This window comes from Anabrus simplex, chromosome 2 (genome assembly GCF_040414725.1).
Source record: "Anabrus simplex isolate iqAnaSimp1 chromosome 2, ASM4041472v1, whole genome shotgun sequence".
Taxonomy (NCBI): Eukaryota; Metazoa; Arthropoda; class Insecta; order Orthoptera; family Tettigoniidae; genus Anabrus; species Anabrus simplex.
The window spans coordinates 947,325,822-947,350,309 of NC_090266.1; the positions used below are offsets into that span (position 1 = coordinate 947,325,822).

General features: G+C 38.5%; 1 protein-coding gene across 4 annotated transcripts in view; it reads right to left on the reverse strand.

Moving 5' to 3' along the window:
* LOC136864571 (ankyrin repeat domain-containing protein 13D) overlaps positions 1-24,488 on the reverse strand; it is a 340,236-nt gene that overhangs the window by 87,301 nt on the left and 228,447 nt on the right. For all 4 annotated transcript variants that reach the window (XM_067141748.2, XM_067141747.2, XM_067141746.2 and 1 more), the window contains 2 exons: positions 7,738-7,888; positions 7,321-7,482 (listed from right to left, as the gene is read on the reverse strand). In XM_067141748.2, coding sequence (XP_066997849.1) covers positions 7,321-7,482; positions 7,738-7,888 — 313 coding nt within the window. The remainder of the gene's footprint in view (positions 1-7,320; positions 7,483-7,737; positions 7,889-24,488) is intronic.

The window sequence follows — 24,488 nt, forward strand, 5'->3', positions numbered from 1 at the left end:
ACAAACACTGAAGCAGCAAGGCTCCAGAAGGTTCTTAAAAAGGAACATATAAACCAAGTGGGAATAATGGAAAAACCCGATGGAACATACACTTAGACGGGAAGGGAGACACTGGAGGTTTTGCTAGCGTGTCATTTTCCCGAGGCTGAGGAAGTAGAAGGGGAAGGAATGGTTGAAACAGAGGCCAGACCATTAAGGGCACATTGGAACTGTGCCAACCGATTAATTAAGCCTAACCACGTGAGGTGGGCAATCAACATGTTTCAGCCCATAAAGGCTCCAAGGCCAGATGAGATACTCCCGATACTCCTGCAGGAAGGACGGGAGATAATCATCAAGGCTCTGACAGACATTTTTAGAGCAAGTCTAGCTCTGAGATACATGCCAAAATCATGGTCTAAGGCTAAAAGTGGTTTTCGTACCAAAGCCTGGAAGGGCAAACTATGCCCAAGCCGCAGCATATAGACCACTATGTTTAAATTCCTTCATGCTAAAAGCAATGGAGAAGATAATGGATAAATACATCCAGAAAACAGTGCAACTGAACTCAACTTTACATGAAAATCAGTTTGCATACAGACCTGGCAGATCCACTGAGACAGCACTCCATCATCTGGTTTGGAAACTAGAGAAAAACCTTGAATATAAAGAAACTAAACTGGTGGCATTTCTAGGCATAGAAGGGGCCTTCAGTAACACAACCTACAATGCGATGATTAAAGTTGTTGAAGAGAGTAGGGTGAGCAAAATGTCATAAAATGGATTAAATCCAGACGAGAGGAAAATAAAAGCAACTATGTTTGAAGAGACGCTAATGGTTGGAGCCACTCGAGGTTGCGCGCAGGGAGGAGTTCTTTCTCCTCTTCCGTGGAACCTTGTGGTGAATAGAAAAATAGTCATGCTTAACGAATGAACCAGAATTTTACACACAAGGATATGCAGATGATCTAGTAAGTGTGGTAAGAGGTAAGGTGATGAGTGTCATCCAGGACCTCATGCAAAGATCATTTAACCTTGTGGAGAACTGGTGTCGGTAAGCACAACTCACAGTCAACCCGACCAAGATAACACTGGTCTCTTTCACAAGGAGGAGGAAATTGGAGGGGACGAGAACACTGAAGCTCTTTGGGCAAGAAATCTATATGGAAGAACAAGTGTTACACTTAGGTGTTGTTTTAGACAAAAAGTTAACCTGGAATCCACATATAGAAAGAAACATAACCCAAGCCAAGAACCTATTGTATGCATGCAAGAGGGCAATCGGGACAACATGGGGTCTAAAGCCGGGAATGGTGATGTGGATATACACAATGATCATTAGACCACTGATGACCTATGCAGCAATCATTCGGTGGATGAAAGTAAGTCAAGGAAAAGTCAGTAGCAAACTAAATAGCCTTCAGAGAATTTCATGTATAGCCACGACTGGGGCTATGAAAACTATGCTGACAGAAGCCCCGAATACCTTTTTTTTGCTAGTAGCTTTACGTCGCACCAACACAGATAGGTCTTATGCTGATGATAGGATAGGTAAGGCCTAGGAGTTGGAAGAAAGCGGCCGTGGCCTTAAGTAAGGTACAGCCCCAGCATTTGCCTGGTGTGAAAATGGGACACCACGGAAAACCATCTTCAGGGCTGCCGACAGTGGGACTCGAACCCACTATCTCCCGGATGCAAGCTCACAGCCGCGCGCTCCTAACCGCCCGGTCCTTGAATGCTCTACTAGATCTTCTTCCATTAAGTAACTTTATAGAGGGTCAAGCTAGAATGAGTGCATATCGATTGGAGCAAAATGGATGCTGGAAGGCTCAAAGGCCCAATCTTGGACACTGTAAAATTAACAGCATAATAATAACAGGGGAAGTTTTACACATGCCAGCTTATCATATGATTCCAAAGTATATCTTTGAGAAACCATTTGAGACCCAGATAACAAAAAAGAAAGACTGAGACATTAACAGATGGAAAACTGGTAGGGAAGATATTGTGTGGTGGATAGATGGCTCAAGGACTGAGAAAGGAAAAGGAGGAGGGATCAACAGGGAAAGACCTGAGAGATCAATCCAAATGAGCCTAGGCAGACACACCACAGTTTTCCAAGCTGAAGTGATAGCCATCACAACATGCCTTGAGGAAAATCTGAACATGAACTACAGAGATAAGAACATTTTCATATTTACAGACAGCCAATGCCGAATGTTGGCTTTAGTAATGCTCTATTTTCTTGTGGCTGCACAATTATTCTTAAATTCAAATTGGCATCATATTATCGAAGAGAACCCACTGAGAATTTGCTGGCAATACCTGTTCCACTTCTCTACGATACGATGACCCACCAGGAAAGTTTTTTTTTTTTGTTATTTGCTTTACGTCGCACCGACACAGATAGGTCTTATGGCGACGATGGGACAGGGAAGGGCTAGGAGCGGGGAGGAAGCGGCCGTGGCCTTAATTAAGGTACAGCCCCAGCATTTGCCTGGTGTGAAAATGGGAAACCACGGAAAACCATCTTCAGGGCTGCCGACAGTGGGGTTCGAACCCACGATCTCCCGAATACTGGATACTGGCCGCAATTAAGCGACTGCAGCTATCGAGCTCGGTCAGGAAAGTATTCATGCCGTCTATGAAACTGTTACTTTTCAGCATCAGGTACAACAGGCTGCCACTAGATGCACGTCTCGCTTGCTGACTTTGGCCAACTTCAACGGCTAGCGATGTATATTGAAGACGAGGATATTGAAGGTCAACGAGTTTATTGCGCCGTGGTATGATCATTCCGCACAGATCTCACAATTTAATCTTCAACTTCTTTAAAGCGTCCTTGTTGCGGGCCACGAAATGCATTTTTTTGTACATTACAAATTTTTTAAGCCATCTTGATCTTCACGCTAGTGCGGAACACTGGCTTTAGTTATGTTGTATTTTCTTGCGGGTGCTCAATTATTCTTCATTTCCGCATGTTTAATAGCCATTAACTTAAAACTCGCATCAAAATATTGACAAGAACACATTGAAAATTTGCTGGCAATACCTGTTCCACATGTTTTTACAATACTATGATCCATCATGAAAATATTCCTCTGTCTGTAAAACAGTTCTTTTTATTAAGCGTCAGGTACAGTAGACATGTTATAACTCAGCCGTTGAGTAGCCATGGCCTTTCTAAAATTTGAAGGCTTGCATGTTTTGATGCCATTCTGCATATTTGAGAAAAGTTTTTGTAGAGGCTAATACAGGGACTTTAAAAAAAATTCATTCAGAGGATTGTCACTCGCCCAGTTGCTTGCGCTGTGAGCCTGTCTCCCACCAAGTAGAATGTCATTCCCTCTTCACTATATACCGAAAACCAGTGACGTTACGCAGAGGCACTGTAGAACTGGTCGCCGCGGCTAGCAATGTCGCCTATAGGCCTAATAAAGATGCGGACACTGAAGGTAGAGTTATATGCGCAGGGGGGGAATATAAGCAGCGTGTTACCATACATGGTAGCTGCCAGTGGTGTTCATTACTGGTAGTTCGCGAATGCAAATGAGGGTTTTTCATATGAGATTCTGAGAAAAAAAGAACATTGTCTTGGATTCGGAGAAATACGGTAGATCTTGTTTTATCTCCCTAAAATTCAGGTTTTGGTCTTTCGTAAGCTAGCCCATAGCCGAAAATCTATTGTGTTTGATAGCATGGTTGTGTTAAACGTAGAGTGTAGCAAAGTTCCTTCCTGCCTGTCCTATGTAACCTGCTATGCATCATTTACATTCCAGTCTGTATATTCCTGGATTGTGAAATTTATTAGTGGGATTAATCATATCAGAATTATGAAAAGTCTTGAACATACCAAGATCAGAAAAACTGATAACATCTATTACTGGATGAGATACGTAGATGATGTGTTCACAAGTCCAGATACACGTCACACCAATAGCAACAAATATATTAGAGAAGCTAAACATAATGGATCCACACATTAAGTTTACAGTAAAGATAGAAATTAATCAATCACTTAACTACTTGGATTCAACAATTGCCACAAAAAATGACCATTTAGAATACATCTACAGGAAACCTACACAAAAAGCAAACACTATAAGACAAGATTCTATACATCCGACATCTCAATAAAGAGCAGCTTCTTATAGCACGATTTCTAGAACATACAGTATATCATTATCAAAAGACAATCTGCACAAAGAAAGAAACACTATTAGAAATATAGCAAACCAAAATGGCTTCAACAAATTCTTTATTAACAAATTAATATCTAAAACAAAAAAATAAACCTAAATTTCAATTAGTCAGGCAATCAAATAACAAAAAATTATTTTCAATTTTCACTTTCAATATCCACCACGTAACTACAGCAATACGTTTAAGAAACAAAGGTAAAATAGCATTTAAAACTACCGATAATAATACCACACTTGTCAATACCTACGTACTTACATATGTATTTGGACCACATTGTGAATTTTTATCTTTTGTTTGCTTGTTGTTTAAAGGGGCCTAACACCTAAGGTCATCGGCCCTTTTTATCTTTTTAACATATGGATAACACGAATTACATGTTGTCTACATCAGGCTCAACACCTTAAATGACCTACACTGCAAGAGTTTAAGAGCGTATAAAACTATTTTAAACATCATCAACACAAGTGTAGGCTCATTTTACCAAGCTCTAATGTAACAAACTGACAAGATTTTAAGTGTTTATGTCGAGAAACATTTTTATGCTTAGGTTAATTTGTTTTTAAGATATTCATGGTTATATGGCTAAGGATAGCCCCATGCAGTAGGATTGGGCAGACCAGAACAATCAGTTGTTCCAAAATATTAGGAGCTTGAGGTGGAGTGTTTTGGTACAGTGTGCCGGTGAACAGCACTATAACTGCGTGGTAGAGTGAACTTCGTGAGGCAACATGACATGCTCCACATCAGCGGGAACGTGCTGTGTGTAGTTACGGCCAGCATAAAGCTGCATGGAACGTGAAAGAGCAGTCGGAACACTGAAATTTGCGCCAAATAATCACGTTTAAAGGCTGTTTTTAGGTTAAGATTTTTTTGGTCAATATGAAAAACACATAATACTGTTACAATGAGAGTACAGGTGTTTGAAAGTAACTAATCCAAGGATATTTTCACCAGCTGTATGTATCTGCCTGTTATTGTGAGTAATTAGAGCCAGGATAAAACTTCACGGCATGTGAAGAAGCAAGTAACTACTCTCATTTTGGCTCCATATTGAAGTTGACGTATGTCTCAAGTATTATTACAATATTATAAGTCCACCTCTTCAATACAATACAATATGATCCACTATTTCATATGGTCAAATATTTTTTATACATAATACATAAAAGTCAAAAGGTACATGTTTCACCCTCATTACAGGCATCATCAGCCTATATCAATCTTAAAATAATACATATACTTATAAATTATAGGTTAAAATGTTGAAAAATGGTTTCGTAAAACATTATACAATAACATCTAAAACAACGATAATGCACCCAAGTATGTTAAAAGAGAGTGAAATTAACAGTTTTGAAGATTAAAACGTGATTAAACATGAAATTTTGAGAGTCTAAAACTAAAATGGATCCATATTTTTATAATATCATTAAGACTGTGATGGCCTTGAGTATAAACACAATCATCAAAGGGGGATGTTTCTTCAATTCCCAAGTTGAATCCAATGTGGTAAAATCACAGTCAGTTATTTAAAACGGAAGTGTGAATGTAATAAACAAGTTTAAAATGTATATGTTTGGGATATCTGAAAGTCGAGAAGAAAATGGAACTTCTGTAGAGGCGTTGCTTGTGATAAAACGTATGTCAAAGCTAGCGGAGTTCGGAAATTATGGTAGTCGAATGGATCTAAAAGATAGTCAAGTTGATATTATAATTCCGTTGAAACATTTGTTGGAAGAAATGTTCAGGATTTTTTGTACGGAGCGTATTAAGTACGTCAGGTTGTTACAGCAACGCTAGCTTGACTGGGTTTTTGACTGGGTTTCATATTTGACCATATGAAATAGTGGATCATATTGTATTGTATTGAAGAGGTGGACTTATAATATTGTAATACTACTTGAGACATATGTGAAGAAGCAGTCGGAACTCTGAAATACACACCCAAAATATCATGTCTAAATGTTGTTTTTAGGATAAGAATGTTTTCATTTATTCTGAAATACACCTGTCACAATTACACTGGCAGGAGATGTGTTTACAGATGTCGCAATGTTATTTTCACAAATTAAAAATAAACTGTCAGTACTCTATTTACACAAAAATAAAAATTGTGGGATGTTTAAGTTTGAAGTGTCTCCTCATTGTGCCGGTTGAAGATACCTTTACAAGATATTAGAATCATCCCGTATTGATGGTTTTCACTTTACAAAGGAAAAATTAAGATCTAATGATCTAATGATGAATTATATGATGTATTGAATTAGGAGAATACACTTAATTTTTTGACTGTATAGTGAAAATACCTTTGCAGACAAAACTGAAGAACATAAATTGCATTTCACTCTGTCCAGTTATATTCTAGTAAAAAAGTCCTAAACAGGACTCCGGTGCGACATTATGCAAAGTTTACCGTCTTTCGTATGGTATATGTTGGCTTCAATGAAAACGCTTACAAAACAATTGAAAACAAAACACATTGTTATTCACATGTACAGAAGGCCAGTTGCTGGTGCAACGGAACTAACAGAACAAAGAAGACATGACAGAACACGGAACACCCCAGCAGGTGGTGGCACACTGCCTGCCGGTATAGACAGTCAGCTAGTATGCGAAGGGCAGTGCATAGTGCAACTTCTGATGGGATAGCGAGTCGCTGTCTCGGTCTCGCTCGAGAATGTTTCGGAACAACAGATACTCGGTGTTCCGCAACAGCGGAACGTAACTGTGTACCAGCACAGGGTGTCGAAACATGGACGTAGTGCCCAACCCTACCATGCAGTGCCGAAACTAGTACCATTACATAATATTGTGTACCAAATATAAATTTTATTGATTAGGAGGAACATCCATCAATGTTATTTTTATTTATTTACTTAGTAGACAGAGATTTTTTTAATATACAAAACATGGTATAATATATAAACAATTTTAAAATCTCTGGTACTGGCTGACATGAAATAAACAACACATTTCATTAATAGATGCTCAAACAAGCACAAAGAAAGTGGAATCATGCATATATCTCCCATAGGTACAATGATGTATATTTTTAAAAACCTTTAAAAATGCCCAGTCCAGAATCTTTGTAAGGGATATTCAGGCCCAGACCAGAATGTGTTAGGAATATATACATACTGAGTTTAGTATAGCCGGGTGGTGGTGCAAAGCAGCTCTCATCAACAATACAACTTAATCGATCATCTTCTTGTACCCTAGTTACTCCGGGTATATCTTCATCCAAGCCAAATATATTTCCAAATGTTATTCGAGCATTCACAACGTGGAAAATGGGAATTTCTGAAATATGCAAAAATTATTCAAACAAGGAAAATCTTCAATTAATTTACTAAGGAAGTTAGTTTGTACTTTCAATAGATATAAATATGAACATTTTCTTATACAAAGTAATTTTTATGGAATGCATGCATACACTGCAACAAATGATCAAATATATAAATTTTTATGTCAATACTCTCTGATGGATAAATAAAGAGAACATATATATATATATATATATATATACACACATACACACACATGTATAAAACATACCGATTTTAACTGGAAAACCAGCTGGTAACTGCATTTGTATAAAATCCTTGAGTTTAGCAAAGTGAGTACTGGAAATAGCCATCAGGTCTACTATAGGCATTATTTGTTCTGGCAAACTCAGTGGATACTTCTCACACAACCACAATGTAGCCTAGAACAGCAAATATTAACATAGAGAGAGAGTACAGCATAACAAACAGCACTCAAATTACAAACATGCTCTAAACATCAAGATACATAATTGTACGATTCCTAGTAACTATGGCAATACGTATCTAACCGTCGGTATAGCATGTGTTCAAGATGTGCACCCACAAGTCTCACAAAAAATTACTATCTTCTTTCATAATTAGGGGCCGTCAAAAAGAATCAGTTTTATGGTCAGATTAGCCACCCAGAAATGTTCTCGGATTACAAAAGAAGATAAGAGTAATTTTTTGTCCTCAGCAAGCTGTGCTCATCAACATCCCTGACAATCTACAGGACCGTTGTGAACAATGCACAAGACGTGAGGGTGCTTATTTTGAACACATGCTATACCGATGCAGTTGTAGTCACCTTGCACATTATACACTGATGAGCAATTGAATTAAGAGATCGCAGCTGTTTTGGCAAAATGGCACTGTGGTCAGTCCCGTAAATATAATAGTATTGTATAGAACGTGACTGCGATGTCATCAGACCTTTTATTGGTTGTGTGAGTAATAGTTGACCACAGAATGTGCAAAAAGAGATCTCTGCATGTTTGATTGCAGCCAAATTACTGATGTCACACATATGGGTCATTCCATCTCCAAAGTTGTGCAGGCAATGGGCCTTCCATGGGCCACTATGTGAAGAGTGTTCCTCTACTGCAACAACCGTTGATGGCAAAGGTCACCGTTGGCTAGCTCGAAGGGTAAGAGGTGGCAGAAGGGCCTAGAGAACAGCAGATCACTAATGAATTCGATGCTGGACAACAAAAAATGTAAGGCGTCTGTGCCATTCAGAACTATCTCCTCGCTATCGGCTACAGGAGTCACCATCCCACAGGGGTACCTTTGCTCACCATATGTCAGAAGGAACAATAATGACTCATGGGCAAAGGAACACCACCTTTGGACTTCTGAAGTATGGAAAAAGGTTGCCTGCTGGGATGAGTCAAGATACTAGTTGGTACACGATGACAACGGTACGAGTGCATTACCCAGCACAAGAGAATGGGTCTCTCTTGCCAGTAGGTTAGAGCAAAACCAACTACCATTTTATCAGACTATGTCAAATGTGACAAAATGGCTGCCACATTAGGCCATGTGTAGCCAGTCTGTAGGGCCATGTTTACATTTAGTTTGGTTTATGCTACGCACGTGTGATTGGTTGAGATTATCTTGCTTCTGGAATTTGTGCTTTATTATCTATACGATATTTTTGTTTTAAATAGTGTTTCAATGTTTTTTATTGGTCATCTAGTTATTTTAAATGTGTTTGTGATGCATTTAGTTTTAGTATTGAGAGGTTATTAGTGCCATGTATTATTTACTGGTGCTTCATTGAGTTTGGTCTGATGGAGTGCATAAATGTGTTAGACAAGTACAATGGGTCGCAAATGTTCTGTGCCTGGTAATCTATCAAATTATGCATCTCCCAATATGGTACTACAACTTTTACATTTCCTAACGACAAAGTGTTACGAGAAAAATGGTTTAAGAATATTCATCGCAACCATTTTGAAGTGACTGATAATACTTCACTGTGCATTAAACATTTTCACACCGAGCGAGTTGGCTGTGCGGTTAGGAGCGCGCGGCTGTGAGCTTGCATCCAGGAGATAGTGAGTTTGAATCCCTCTGTCGGCAGCCCTGAAGATAGTTTTCCGTGGTTTCCCATTTTCACACCAGGCAAATGCTGGGGCTGTACCTTAATTAAGGCCCAAAACTGACTCCTGATGCATATCCCACTATATTTCGTATCAGCCCTCTTACCATACTGTTAGTGTTGTAAAGGGAAGGACAAATCCCAAAGATACATTTCATGAGCTTCTTAGGAGGGATGAGGAGAATTTCATTAAGTGGTGTGAAAATGACAAAATTTCCGATTTTACCCCATTCATCTCTAAAGACCAGAAGAAATGCATTAAACCATTTACTGTTATAGTGAAGGAAGATTGTTTGTGAAGGTGGATGATTAGTCATTTACTAACGTTCCATCCGTTTCAATGAGTTTTAAGGTTTCAAGTTCTTTTGCAGTTCAAGTGTTTCACAAAAAAAAAATGTGTGTTTACCTACAGAGCATTTTAGGTTTATATTGGAATCTGATGGCTGTGAAGACTTGAAATGTGACAGATATATGAAGTTTGACATTTTGGTAAGTCATCTCAAAAGTTATTGGTCTCACTGAAAAACTTCGTCTTTTGATGAAACTTTTGAAAAGTGCACTTTAGTTAGACAGTGAGTTTAGTAAAGAGAGAATTAGTAAAATATATTTCATTTCCTGGAACAGTTACAGCTCTCTATAAACAATCAAATAAGATACTCCCCAGAACTACACACATTGGCTTCAACTTTCTCTTATTCATACCCTGGTGCACACACTTTTTAATGTAAAACAAATGTGATGACATTGCCTCATCTTGTGTATATATTTATTTTTATTTTTTCGCAAGCTGCTTTACGTAGCACCAACACAGATAGGTCTTATGGCGACGATGGGACAGGAAAGGGCTAGGAGTGGGAAGGAAGCATCTGTGGCCTTAATTAAGGTACAGCCCCAGCATTTGCTTGGTGTGAAAATGGGAAACGACAGAAAACCATCTTCAGGGCTGCTGACAGTGGGGTTCGAACCCACTATCTCCTGAATACTGGATACTGGCCGCACTTAAGCGACTGCAGCTATCGAGGTCGGTCATCTTGTATATTAAGAGACAATTTTTATCTGAAATAGGTCCCATCAGTCCAGGCATAGGTCCTGCACAAGTAGCTTTTTTGAAAGAAAGAAGCAAACTTTTAAAGAGAAAAAAATGTTGTATTAGTAATACTTGATGAAGTTAATATAAACTCAGAAATCACATTTAAAGCTGGTATATTAGTAGGAATGGCTGAAAATATTCAGAATATGGTGCAGCACTTATCATGCAAGTATTTATGGTTTCATCACTGCATTCTGGAAATAAAGATGTCATTGGTCTTTTTAAAGTGAAGAACATGAACTCTGAGACAGTGTGACCTCAAACTTAAGGTGCTAGAAGTTATGACTGAATTATGTTTTGACGTTGTCTGTTTGATTGCTGATAACAATAGCACCAATAGAAAAAAGGACAAGGTGGTAATCTTCCACACTGGTAACAAGAACGAAAGAAAAACAGGAATAGGTAAAACATAGTTGGGGTTGTAAGGGATCTGATTACAGCATAATGGAAGAAGTTTTAGGAAACAGAGATAGTTATCAGTTGGATACTGCATAGGAGGGATACTGACTGGAAGATAATAGGGGATTCAAAAAACACTATGGAATGGGTATGTAAGAAATTGGGAGTGAAGTTTGTAGATTATAATGGGTGGATAGGAGATAAGGATATTCGCTCAGGTGGCCTTCAGTTGAACCGCAGTAGTACGTATAAGTTCAGAAATTTGTTTAGAAGCATTATAGGGAGGCTCACTGAGAACTATGCTTGCTACGTAAGCTGCCCTCATTTACATCAGGCCAGCCTAGCCGCACTGGGCTAGCCTCACTGGACGCCCAGCTGAGCACCTCAGGGGTAGAATATGGGAGACTACTGGCAAAAATGAGTACAACTGGACTAGACAAAAGAGTGACTGAGTGGGTGGTTATATTTTTAGAAAATAAAACTCAGAGAATTAGAGTATTGTCTGTGCACCTTTTCTGGATAGATTTACACCCTAGTGCTGAATTGGTCGACCTCGGCAATCTTCGAGATTCGTACTGGCAACCTTTGAAACACAAACTATGAATCGCTTATGTATCGCTGTATGACATCTGGCATACACTTTACGTACTAGTACTGTTGTTATTTACACAGCAAAGCCAAACTATAGAATTCACTCTAGGAATAAGATTCGCATCGAGAAATGTTATATAATGTTATATAATGTGTGTTACACAGTTGTTGGCATAAGATAACAAAGGTTTAGCAAAATTCATATCGATCGATCATATTATCGATTCAATTCAGATTTCATTTCCATTCAGTTGGCAGTACTACTGGAACCGGAATTGCTACCTCCTTACTTCTCAAACCCGTACACAAATCTATCGATAAAAAGTGCGCAGATAATAGGTGAAGCAATATCTGATTCTGCAATCATTAGGAGGGGAATTCCTCAAGACAGTATTATTAGACTTTTAGGTTTTCTTATACATATAAATGATATGAGTAAAGAAATGGAATCAAAGAGAAGGCTTTTTGCAGATGACGTTAAACTGTATAGAGTAATACGTAAGTTACAAGACCGTTAGCAACTGCAAAATGACCTTGACAATATTGTGAGATGGACAGCAGGCAGTGGTCTGATAAACAGGGTTGAAAATCTGGTTGTGAGTTTCACTAATAGGAAAAGTCCTCTCACTTTTAATTACTGCATTGATGAGGTGAAAGTTCCTTATGGGGATCACTGTAAGTACCTAGGTGTTAATATTAGGAAAGATCTTCATTGGGGTAATCACATAAATGGGATTGTAAATAAAGAGTACAGATCTCTGCACATGGTTATGAGGGTACTTAGAGGTTGTCGTAAGGATGTAAAGGAGAGGGCATATAAGTCTCTGGTAAGACCCCCAACTAGAGTATGGTTCCATTGCATGGGACCCTCACCAGGATTACTTGATTCAAGAACTGAAAAAAAATCCAAAGAAAAGCAGATAGATTTGTCCTGGATGATTTCCAACAAAAAAGTAGCGTTACAAAAATGTTGTAAAGTTTGGGGTGGGAAGACTTGGGAGAAAGGAGACTAGCTGCTCGACAAAGTGGTATGTGATATAGATGTGGATTCCCATAATGGTATTATAAACTTGTTCATTCAGGACAAATATTTCAGGTTCCCTATGGGAATCAACATCTATATCATCTGATGGCCAGGCAGGCATCAATTATTGAAAATGAGATCAAGTCTCTCATAGTGCACTGGCACTGCTGGTGACTCCAAGTAGCCTACACAGTGGCTTCCACAGTATGCAATAGCCATGCATCTAGCTAGGTGTGCTAGCTATCAACAGATGAGTCCAAATTAGCACACTGGGGTAAAACACTCGCAACCAAGAATGAGTTACCTGAAAAATTTATAATGTCCAATAACAGACCAACTATATTGGTATTCAGTGGTATGTTCCGAGCTGTCAGTGGAGAGATGGCGTGAAATGACATTAGCAGATAAATAAGTTTGAGTGGTGTCTTTAAAAGCAGGAAATAGCAGAATATGAAGGTAAAGTTGGAATTCAAGAGAACAAATTGAGGCAAATATTAGTTTATACTTTGTACGAAGAGGAATTAGAGATTGGAATAATTTATCAAGGGATATGTTCAAAAAATTTCCAAATTCTTTGGAATTATTTAAATGAAGACTAGGTAAACAACAGATAAATAATCTGCTACCTGGGCAACTGCCCTAAATGTAGATCAGTGGTGACTGATAAGATAAGAAAATATTTGAGCTGTTATGTGGTAGTACTGTAATAACTTGAAACCCTGTATTCCAAATCCAGCAGATCCACTAAAGTCCCCGTTTCTTCTTTTTGACAGTTTACATATTCTCAAGTGATTAGAAATAATTGGTTGGACAGGGCAGATTAAATCTTTATTATGCCAAACGTTGATAAGGCATTTGCTATTTAAGTGAAGTGGTTAATGTTGATATAGAGTCAACTACTGAGGCCAAATTTTAGGACCTGAAAGAGTTGTTTCATTCAGAGAAGAGATTGTTGCTAAAAAAGGTTCAAAATTTATCTAGGAAGGCACCAATAGAGTGAAAGAGAATGTACCAATATCAGAAAAACCTTTGATCCTAAGAAGGTTGCTGGTTCGGAATTGCTTAATTAATAGTCAACCAGTGGATATTTCTGATGGCACAATCCAGTTTCTAAAATTAATTCAGAAGTGGTGGTCAGTCTGTAATGTAAAGCATCCCATGAAAGGGAAATATGCCAGAAATGGAGATTCCATTACAATTACTGGGCCTGATGACATGAAACTTCCATTCCTTACTTATTTAAAAAAATTGTACATAGACATATGGGACATGTCACAAACAGAAGGAAGACTGACATATGAAACATAGACTACTTTGACACACACACTTACCACAGTGGTAGAACCGTGTAAATATATTTTCAGTAAGTACCACTGGTCTTATGTGCTTACTGCCAAACTGCAGACAAACAGTTTAGAGGGAAGATTTGGTGGCTACAGAAGATTGAGTGGTTGCACTTACTGTACAATCCTGAATACCACCCACCACCAAATAAGACCCGCACCCTAAATTTGAGACGGCAAAATACGGAAAAAAAAAAAAAAAAAATCAAATAACGTACATATTTAATTTTCTTCAAATACACCACAAATATAAATTCAAGCAGCTTACAATTAATAAAATCAACACAAAAATCATAAATAAAATCAGTTCAATACTCAAATCATTCACAATTCACCGCCATCATCTGAAGTTTCAACATAGGAACTTTCGTCGCTGGCATCTTTCTACTAATAGTCGTCCTCAATACCGTCCACTGAATTTGAAATTCCACAATTTTTTTCACCGGGCGAGTTGGCCGTGTGGTTAGGAGCGTGCAGCTGTGAGCTCGCATCCGGGGGATAGTGGGTTCGAACCCCACTGTCGGCAGCCCTGAAGATGGTTTTCTATGGTTTCCCATTTTCACACCAGGCAAATGCTGGGGCTGTACTTTAATTAAGGCCACGGCCGCTTCCTTCTAATTCCTAGGCCTTTCCTGTCCCATCGTCACCATAAGACCTATCTGTGTGGGTGCGACGTAAAACAAATAGAAAAAAAAGCTTTTGGGCACTAGATCATTGTGAACACACACCCATGAGGTCTTGATCCTGCTGCATATTAGTCCCACTTCAGGCCTCTTCACTCGTCCGGTTGGTGTCAACACGTGATCACCATCAGACATTCATTCGGTGTACAACTGTTTCACTGCAATTTTGAAAGGCCGCTTCACGCATGCATCCAACGGCTGTAGAATAGAAGCGAGTCCTCTGGGAATTATCGCAAGATCGGTTTTTCCTTTCCTCATTATATCTTTTACGACGTCAGTTGAATGTCCTTGGTAATTGTCCAACAAAGCTCCCAGGCGACGTTGCCAAACGCACTACACCCAGCCCTCATCTAACGCACTGTCCATCCAGCCGGACTCATGTATTCTAACAATAACATCGGACAGCAAGTTTCCTTTCGGAAGCGTTTTCCTTTTCAGAACCACATATGGAGGGAGTTTGGTTTCATCCGCTAATGCGCACAACATTACCGTGCGTCGTTGCTTTTTATTACCACCAGTTCTGATGGTTACACTTTTAGAACCCTTTTTATCCACTGTATTTTCTAACGGCATTTAAAAATAGACAGGTGTCTGGTCAGCATTCCCAATTTGCAGCAGCAAATAAGAAATTTGCTTCTTCAAATGAATAATGTGACGCTGAAAGGCCGTTAATTTTTCTTCATACGCCCCAGGGAGACGTGAAATAAACGTACGTCTCCAAATGCAAAATCCCTTTCTCCGGTAAAAGTTCCAGATCCATCCGTGGTTTGCAGTAAAACCCTGTGTTTAGAGTTGTTTTGAGATCTCTAGTGCTTTCAATAGAAACACCATATTCGAACTCACATTTTTCTATCACAAATTTGTGGAGTCGTTCTTCAATTTCCGGAACACTGCACTCTGCCCGCGGAACGCTCTGCGATCGCCGTTACTTTTTAGAAGTTTTTTTGTCTTCTTCTGCCAATCACGAATACATAATTTATCAATATTGTACTTTCCGTATATTTCAGCTTCGCTTTCAACTTTAAGATTCTTACGCGCATTAAATGACTGCAGACACTGTTTTGAATCCATCGCTTACTATCAAGACAGCACTTTCACAGGACAGATACGGAACTCGAATGTGAGTGAGGTAGACTCCCGTAACCAACAGTCTTGACTCTTGCAAAGTACGATATCCCGCGAGATCAGCTATTCGCGCACCCAGCATGCCAGCAACGCTTGTGAAACAAATGACGATCGAGCATCCGCAGCAGCGGCTTTCATATTTACCGCATATTTACCCATATTATTTGATTTACCGTATTTCATTACCTTACATTTCGCGTTTACGTGCCACTGTAACCGTATTGAGAAAAAATCTATCTTGTTTTCTAGGACGCAACTAAAACACAGTAAGACCTGAATGCCCGTTTACATGTGGTATACTGAGTACGGTAACGGTATTCAAATCTATTTCAATACTCCATGTAAACGTAGTAAATATTTACGAGAATAAACAGCTTGAATACGACCCGCGCCCAAGATTTAGAACGAATATTTTGGGGAAAAAAGTGCGGGTGGTATTTGGGATTACACAGTATATTTATGTGGAACTAATTCTCGAGTCTGAAAGGAAGCTCGAAGTGTTCTTTGAATTGAAGACTAGATCTGCAAAGCAAGGTGAATTTTGTTTGAAAGTCTTTGCCCGTAATATCTATAACAATAGCCATGATGAAATTGATTATTTAGATGTATTATAGCTTGCATTAGAAGAAGTAGTCCACATCACAGTTTCCCTTGAAACACTGCAGATTATGGTCCGCATTGCCAGCTACACCAGTTTGCAAGTGTTTGAAATATGATGTAAAAAGTGTGATGACTGCGTTAAAATGTTGCAGGCTTAAAATGAATGGCTTGTAGATAGCAACAGGGAAATGATGATGTATTTTAATCTAGTGAACAGAGGTGGTTTGAAGTGTCCATCTCCGATGGTCATTTCTTTGTGCTGCAACATGTTCAGACTTTTCCAGATGTTAGTGACAGTTATGAACCTGAATTTCTCAAGTTACAGAATGAAAGAAAGTCACTAGTTGTGTTAGGATTTCAATTACTTGAGAGTAGTGTATATAATCTTGATGATGAGTGTCAGTTTGGTGTGAAGTTGAAAACAATAGTTACAAAGTGCATTAGGCTAAGGTGATAGCAAATGTTTTTGTCAATAATTATAGTAAACCACTTGAGGAAAGACATGTCCCAAAAGAATCTGCAAAGAAATTTCAGTCTAAAACTTCAAAAGAAGTACCTGTGATTCTGCAAATGAAGAACCAAGGCAAAAGACAAAGGGATAAAAAGTGTTGAAACTTAGCAGTAAATGATCCTCTTCAAAAGGTAACGTGTTAGGCTAGTTAAACTTTTTTCTCTTATCTTGAGTAGTGTCATTGAAAATAATCTAATTCTCTTATAAATATACCTTTAACACGCGAGAGGTCGCACCCGCGGCAATTTGCCGCACTTTTAAAATATTTGTTAATAATTTCGTTGCTAGCCGGTGTACGGCTTAGGGCGCTCGTTTCATCCCTCCCTCTCTCCCGCCTGACGATTATCGTCAGTGTATTGCCTGCTGCATTCCGGAGTAGTTTAAGTTTTCTTTCACTCTTGCATCTGCCGCGGAAAATTGCCTTCAAGCGACCCCTCGCGTAGTGTATTTCTACATGACTGCATTTCCAAGAAAGTTTCTTAAGTAAAGTTCATGAGGTTTATGGTGGCTTTCAGTGAAGTGTGGTGCTGTAGTTTTATCTTGAATTGTGACCAAATCATTCATTGAAATGTACAAATGCAAATGTTGAGGCAATTTGCTCACGCGCGACGTCTCGCGTTCTTTAAAAACTCACGTCATTTTACCAGATTTTGCAAAAACATTTCATTAATTTTTTACATTGAGAAAATATTGTTACTGGGTAATGATGTTAGTACTATTTGAAAGGCAGTTAAACAGGGTACATATTTACATTTTTATCAGAGCATTCACTGCAAAAATTAAAATAGCAGCTCATTAGAATATTAAGCATGAGCAATTTGTCTTTGCGCGACCTCTTGCATTCTCGCGTGTTAATTGTGCGTTTCAAGTAGGACTAGGCTGGTGAATGTGTATTTATTGAGAATGTTATTTCACTAACCTGGGTGATTTGCATTTTTCCTTGTTGTGCATTGATGTGGTTTAGCAATGAATGTTGGTTTATTTTTTTTACTTCACTTTTATTTCACTGTTTTACTTTCAAGTGTACTGGCTGTAGGGTTATGTTAGTGAGTCATGTGCACATTTAAAATAGCTTTGGTTGCTGAATTTCTTATTTACTGAGTAAAGTATGTAATTTCACTGTTATGAATGTTTTGTGTTTTTCTTGTAATGTGTTGTGCGTTGTTGTTTTACTAATGAATATTAATGACACCCTGTCATTGTCAAATGAACTGATTGTAGGGTTATCCAAGTTGGTCGAATGCTTGTTTCAATTTTGGTATATTATTTTAAACAGTTTTGTGTATTCTAACTTTGGACATATGATTTATATTTCATATGAAGGGTCTAAGGGAAAAGTGATGAGGGTCCAAATTTTCACTTCTCTGAGATATTGTTTACGCAATTTGCTTTACGTCGCACCAACAGAGATAGGTCTTATGGCGACGATGGGATAGGAAAGGCCTAGGAGTGGGAAGGATGCAGCCGTGGTCTTCAATAAGGTATAGCCCCGGCATTTGCCTGGTGTGAAAAAGGGAAATCCACGGAAAACCATTTGCAGGGCTGCCGACAATGGGGTTCGAATGCACTATCTGCTGGATGCAAGCTCACAGCTGCATGACCCTAACTACACAGCCAACTCTCCCTGTTTTGTGATCTTAATGCCGTCTGTTAGTTCAGCCTTGTACTTTTATTATGCCAGGTGCTAACTGGGGAAAAAATTTTGACAGTCCTTCAACAAACATGGTGAAAAACACAGGGTACAGGGGTAGAGTGGTTGAAGTCCACCTGCTTGTGTGGAAAAATGATGAGCGTGAACTTAGAATCACAGGACACAGTAGGTGTCAGAATGGCAAGGTGAGGCGGGGCCAGTGTTGCTTACTTCATTTTCATGTTGTGATTTTCTATAATACTCAGTAGTTTTCAGTCTCGTTTTGTTTAGTATTGTTTCTAGACTTGGTCTGTACCAGCATGGAAACTGATTTTAGTGAAGTAAGTGAGGAAGAATGTGAAGATGGATAAAAATAATACCAAAAAGTATGGTTGCATGAGAGATGTAATGAAGAAATTGAGGTTAAGTTCGCATGAGTTAGGGCCTGACTGTTTATGTAAGAGGTTACCGTGCTTCAATAATGTCAATGAGAGTCAACGAAAATGCATTGTCAGTGAATTTAATGCAATGAAAACATACGATGAGCAAAACTCATTTAAGTGGGTTAATTACAGTTTTACCAGTACTACAGAAATGTTGGGCTTGCAAAGACAAACAGTTCGAAGCTTATTATTAATTTAGATTGCAGGTTGAAGAATGTGATTCCCGGTTGAAACGCAATTATGTTATAAGGTGTTTAAAGCCATCCATGGAATAACAGCTCGTTGGGTGCAGAGCATTCAGATGTAGCTTGCCTCCAAAGGGGTAAACCCTAAAGATGGGAGAGGTAGGCATAGTAAGAGACCACAAAAAAGTCATAAAAGAAACTTCTGGGCAGTGTTTTTGACTTTATTAAATCACTGTGGGGCAGAAGTCATATTATTCAATTTGATATACTGATCAAATTTATCTTCCAGAGACATAAAATACTGTAGAACTGAGCCTCATGTACAACAAGATAATGCCAGGAAATAAAGTTTCTTATGAAACTTTTAGAACTATTTTTGAAAGCAACTCCAATATTTCCTTTGGGTATCCGAGGAAGGATACCTGCAGTATTTGTGACAAGTTTAAGGCAAAGAAAAATGCTCTTGCTGAAGACATAGGACACCCTCAGATGATATGACAGAAGAAAAGGCTAAAGAACTTGACAGTCTGGAAATTTCACAAGAATTTCATTTAAATAAAACTGATGAATTTTTCTCATTAAGAGGCAGTTACAGAAAAAAAGTCATACAGTAGAATCCCTCACAGCAATAGCAGTGGATTTTTCAAAAAAATTTGCCAACACCAAACAACACAACAAACTATATTTACTACAGGCGACAACTAAATTTTCACTCTTTTAATATTCATATCCTGTCCGACAATGATTCAGTATTCTACAATAGCTCAAAGAGGACTAGATGCTGTCTGCTCCTTTCTCTGCCATTTTGTGACTAAAATTCTCCCTCAAACAGTTCGTGAACTTGTGATTTTTTTTTGCAACTCTTGCAGTGGCCAGAATAGGAAATTCACCGTATCTCACTTTCACATCATCTATCACAAGGAAACATAGGTTTGATTGTGTTAAGGACTTCTTCCCTGTTTGGGGCCATTTCCACATGGAATGTGACCATAATATGGTTACTCTTAACCAGAAATCCACTGTCAAAACCCCAGACGAGTGGAGAGAAGTGAGAACAGCAGGTCTAAGTCGTCTCTTTTCCAAGTAATTGATTGCAAACGAGAATTCTTCAAAAGATGGACCAAGCCCTTGGAAGCAGTATACAAACCCCAAGTGGCCTTTCTGTGCATGTCCAATTCACTCCCTGAAAGTCGAATCTGACAGTCCTACTATGGTTTCTCATTGTGCCACTTTTTTTGGAGCTTATGAAAGTTTCAATGTAATGGACCTTTGCCACTTGCAACAGCAAAATACAATGATCTCCAGCATTTGAAAAGTTGGAAAAACCAGAAGCCAGATATTTTTGCGAAAACCTTCCATGAAGTGCTGAAGTTGGTGAAAATGAAGACTACTTATTTTTGTTGGATGAACTGTTGGACTAGTATAAAGTCGGTTAGGTTTATACTCCATTAGAACTTAATCTTATTCCCTCAAAGTCATGTTACTAATTTTTAGAGTAGGCTATATTATTAATATTGTTAAGAAAACCTTCCATAAAGTGCAGAATTTAGTGAAAAAGAAGAATGCATTCTGTATTAACTTTTGGATTAACAAGACTAAGTACTAATTTCATCCTTCTTTGGAAATTTATATTACTTTTGTCGTACTTAACTTTCATTTGCGTTTTTAACAATATTACAGTAGTAATAATAATAAATCTTTTTGAAACATTCTGACTATGCAGTATTAATGTTAGGAAAAATACTGTACTTTTTACTCACTTACGTAAGTTTGTTATTAAGCCTACATTAAACATTTCGGTCGAATATGTGTGTAGCGTTTTCCCTTGATTTAATCAAACTTTCTAACCTAACCAACAGCTTTGAAATGTGGACATAAAACATTGTACAATATACCAAAAACCTTTTGAAATTGATTATCAAAAATCAAAAGAATATACATCTTACATTTTACTGATGTTTAGAACAGACTTTCCTAACAGAGCCTCGTTGTTTTTCTCCTGAAAATCAGATAAAATTTGTGTTCTACATTTTTTCTGTCACAAGTGCTTAAAGTAGGGTCGATACATAGTTTATTATGCTATAAACCTGTATTTAAATTGGCACTTATGTATCTAGGAGACACAAAACTATTTTTCATTTTCTGAAAAACTAAAAATGGTGGGCCCTCATCATTTTGCTTCTGCACTCTTCATATACTAATTCTTCTTTATGAAGATATGAACATTATTGGCATTAATTATATTAGTTAGGGATTAATGTTCATCTTTAGCTGCGTCTTGCAGCAGACAGTGGCCCAATGTTTTCGCCATGTTGGATTCTATACTAAGGTGTGATAGATTGTAGCTAGTCTTTGTTACAGCTCAGTCGGTGTGGTAGTATCCTCGTAAGGACTGCTCATTTGGAATGATATAAGATCCCTGGTATATCTGCCAATGTCCCTCACCGGCGAATGTTAAAGGAGCCTGCTGTCTGATCACGTTCACCCATTTGTTTGCTTCCAGCACCCAGCAGGAAACCTCTTCCTCTAGCAAGACAATGCACTGGCCCATTGGTCCCGAATTGTGGCTGACTGGTAATGGACACTCCACAGACATGAGGATGCTTGCCTACTCCCTAAAGTTACCTGACCTCAATCCCACTGACACACTACTGAGAAGGATCTGTGCAGCCTTCATGGATTAGTATGGCTCCCTAATGCCTTCAATGTCTTGTGGAGTTCACATCATGCTATGTCACTGCAATCAATGGGGTAAAAGAGGGTGCTACATGCTACTAGAGATGCATCTCTAATTCAATTGCTCATCAGTGTGATGACTTGTCTTAACCCTTTCCCGCCCTTAGCGCCCCACTTTGGTCTTTAGCGCCTGAAAGCGCCCGGCTGCATTATATGTACATGCCTGCGATCTATGCGATAGTTTTGTATTTTTTTCGGCAGGGAAGTGTTTATAAGGCATTTAGGAACTCGCAGTACAATCTACAAGGCTTAGGAAATAAAAGAAAAGCAAAAATCTGTCTTGAAGTTGCCTACGCAACAGACGTGAACTTTCGTGAGAGTGGGTCAGCTGTTTCGTTCGTAAACATGGCGGGATTGAATACTGTGGATATAGAAACTGAGCTGAATACAGGCGAAGAAAGTGACATAGAATCGTTGAGTAGGGTGGAGGTGAATTTTTAGTGAGTGAATAACATACCAACAAAGATAATTTTAGTGATAAACGTGATGTACGTGAAAACAGATATTGAGAAATCGGACCTGATGGCGATGCCATGGCAATTCAGGTAACACAAACATTTCATATCATTACTCCGAAAGATTATATGGATGATGTTGAACCTGTCCGTAACTTGGAAAGAGTATTATAAGAAATAGATTGCTTTTTACGTATGTTAGGAGGAGACAAACTATTCAGTGACATAGCCAATTGCATATATATCAATGCAGCATTCAAACAGGCACATTCCGGTAATAGACACAGAATGGGAAGACAATCGCCCAGAGGAAATAAAATCTTATATTCATGGGCATCATTCCGTCCGACTCATTGGCTGAATGGTCAGTGTTCAGGCTTTCAGTTCAGAGGGTCCTGGGTTTGATTCCCGGCCGGGTCGGGGATTTTAATTGTGTTTGATTAATTCTTCTGGCTCGGGGACTGGGTGTCTGCATTTTTCTAACACTTTCCTCTTCATATTCAGACAACACAATACACTACCAACCACCATAGAAACATGCAATAGTGATTACATCCTTCCATATAAGGTTGGCATCAGGAAGGGCATCTGGCCGTAGAACAGGGCCAAATCCACATGTGTGATACAGTTCACACCCACAACCCCACAGGTGTGGGAAAAGCGGTAGAAGAAGATTCATGGGCATCATTCCACTTCCAAAATTATGTGATAATTGGTTTAGAGAGATTCTGACAACATGAAAATGTAAGAAATGCAGCCTACCTATGTGTCAAGTATCACCAGAAGGAGGGGTGTTGAACCAACAACCTTATGACTCTATGAATAGAGAAATGGATGGGATGGTATATTTCTTAATATTATTGAAAATTTGAGTACATTGCGATCAATAGTTTTTATTATATTTAACTTTATCTGAAACAATGCACTTTGCATCAATTTTTCCTAAATAATAGGTCGAGACCTGGAGATAAGCAAAGTGAAAATACTGTACTGTACGTGTATGTGTACGTACTGCAATATGCTTTAAAAAATTATATAAATTAATTTTTTCAGAGATATACACATTTAACATGCTGAGTGCCAAACAACCTCTTTTGGGTACATAACAGCACTCAAATCTCTTGAACAGAAAGTCCCCATATGGAGTCGTACATGTGTTTGAATTCAAAAACAATGCAAACCCATTTGGGTACACAGAAAGGGTGTGCTTCAAGACTGTATAAAGCCTCTTCCTGCCATCTGTTGACAGTCTACCAAAGTCTATAGTCCACTTTTCATTAATTCCTGTGTTGGCATGAACTCATCCAGGTATGTCAGGAGAGCATTGTAAGCAGACAAAGTGTTTTTTCTATCTCACACATTGTTTGTGTCGGAGTGGAGTGCTGTTAGTTTTCTTTTGTGTGGGTTAGTCTGTTCATTACTATCTTTAAATCAATACAAGTAAATAGAGCGGTAAATGACTTAGTGCAGGTAGTCTGGATGATTTATAGAACAAGTCAGACCATGATGATACTGAAGAACACAGTAATTTTGAACCAGTACAGACAGGGAGTGCGTTGAAAGTAATGACAACTTAGAAAGTGCTGAGAGTGAGTCTCAAAGCAAAAACAAGGATGGTGTTTTGACACAAGGAACAGCCGGGAATAATACCTGCATAAATAACAACTGAGGACCTTCCACTGGCACTTAGCATGACATTCTTTGGGGCAGAGACAATTAACACTGGGACAACTAATGATTCTAAAGCCTCCTCTTATGACTAATTTGTTTATTTGTTAAGATGAAGTAATACATTTAATGGGAGATAAAATGAACTCTAATGCTCAGCAAGTTTCAATGACCAAGCCTTTAAATAGATCAATGAATGGGTGGACACATCAGATGAAATGAGGAAATCTTCGGTTTAATGTTGTGGATGGGCCTTGTCCAACTGCCCTTTGAATGTTACTGAAGTGATAACACCATTTTCTATACAATAGTTTCTTGCAGTGTTACAAGCAGAAATAGGTTTCAGTTACTCTTGAGATTCTGGCATTTTACCAACACAAACTACAAGTAGAAAGACTGCACAAAATACAGCCT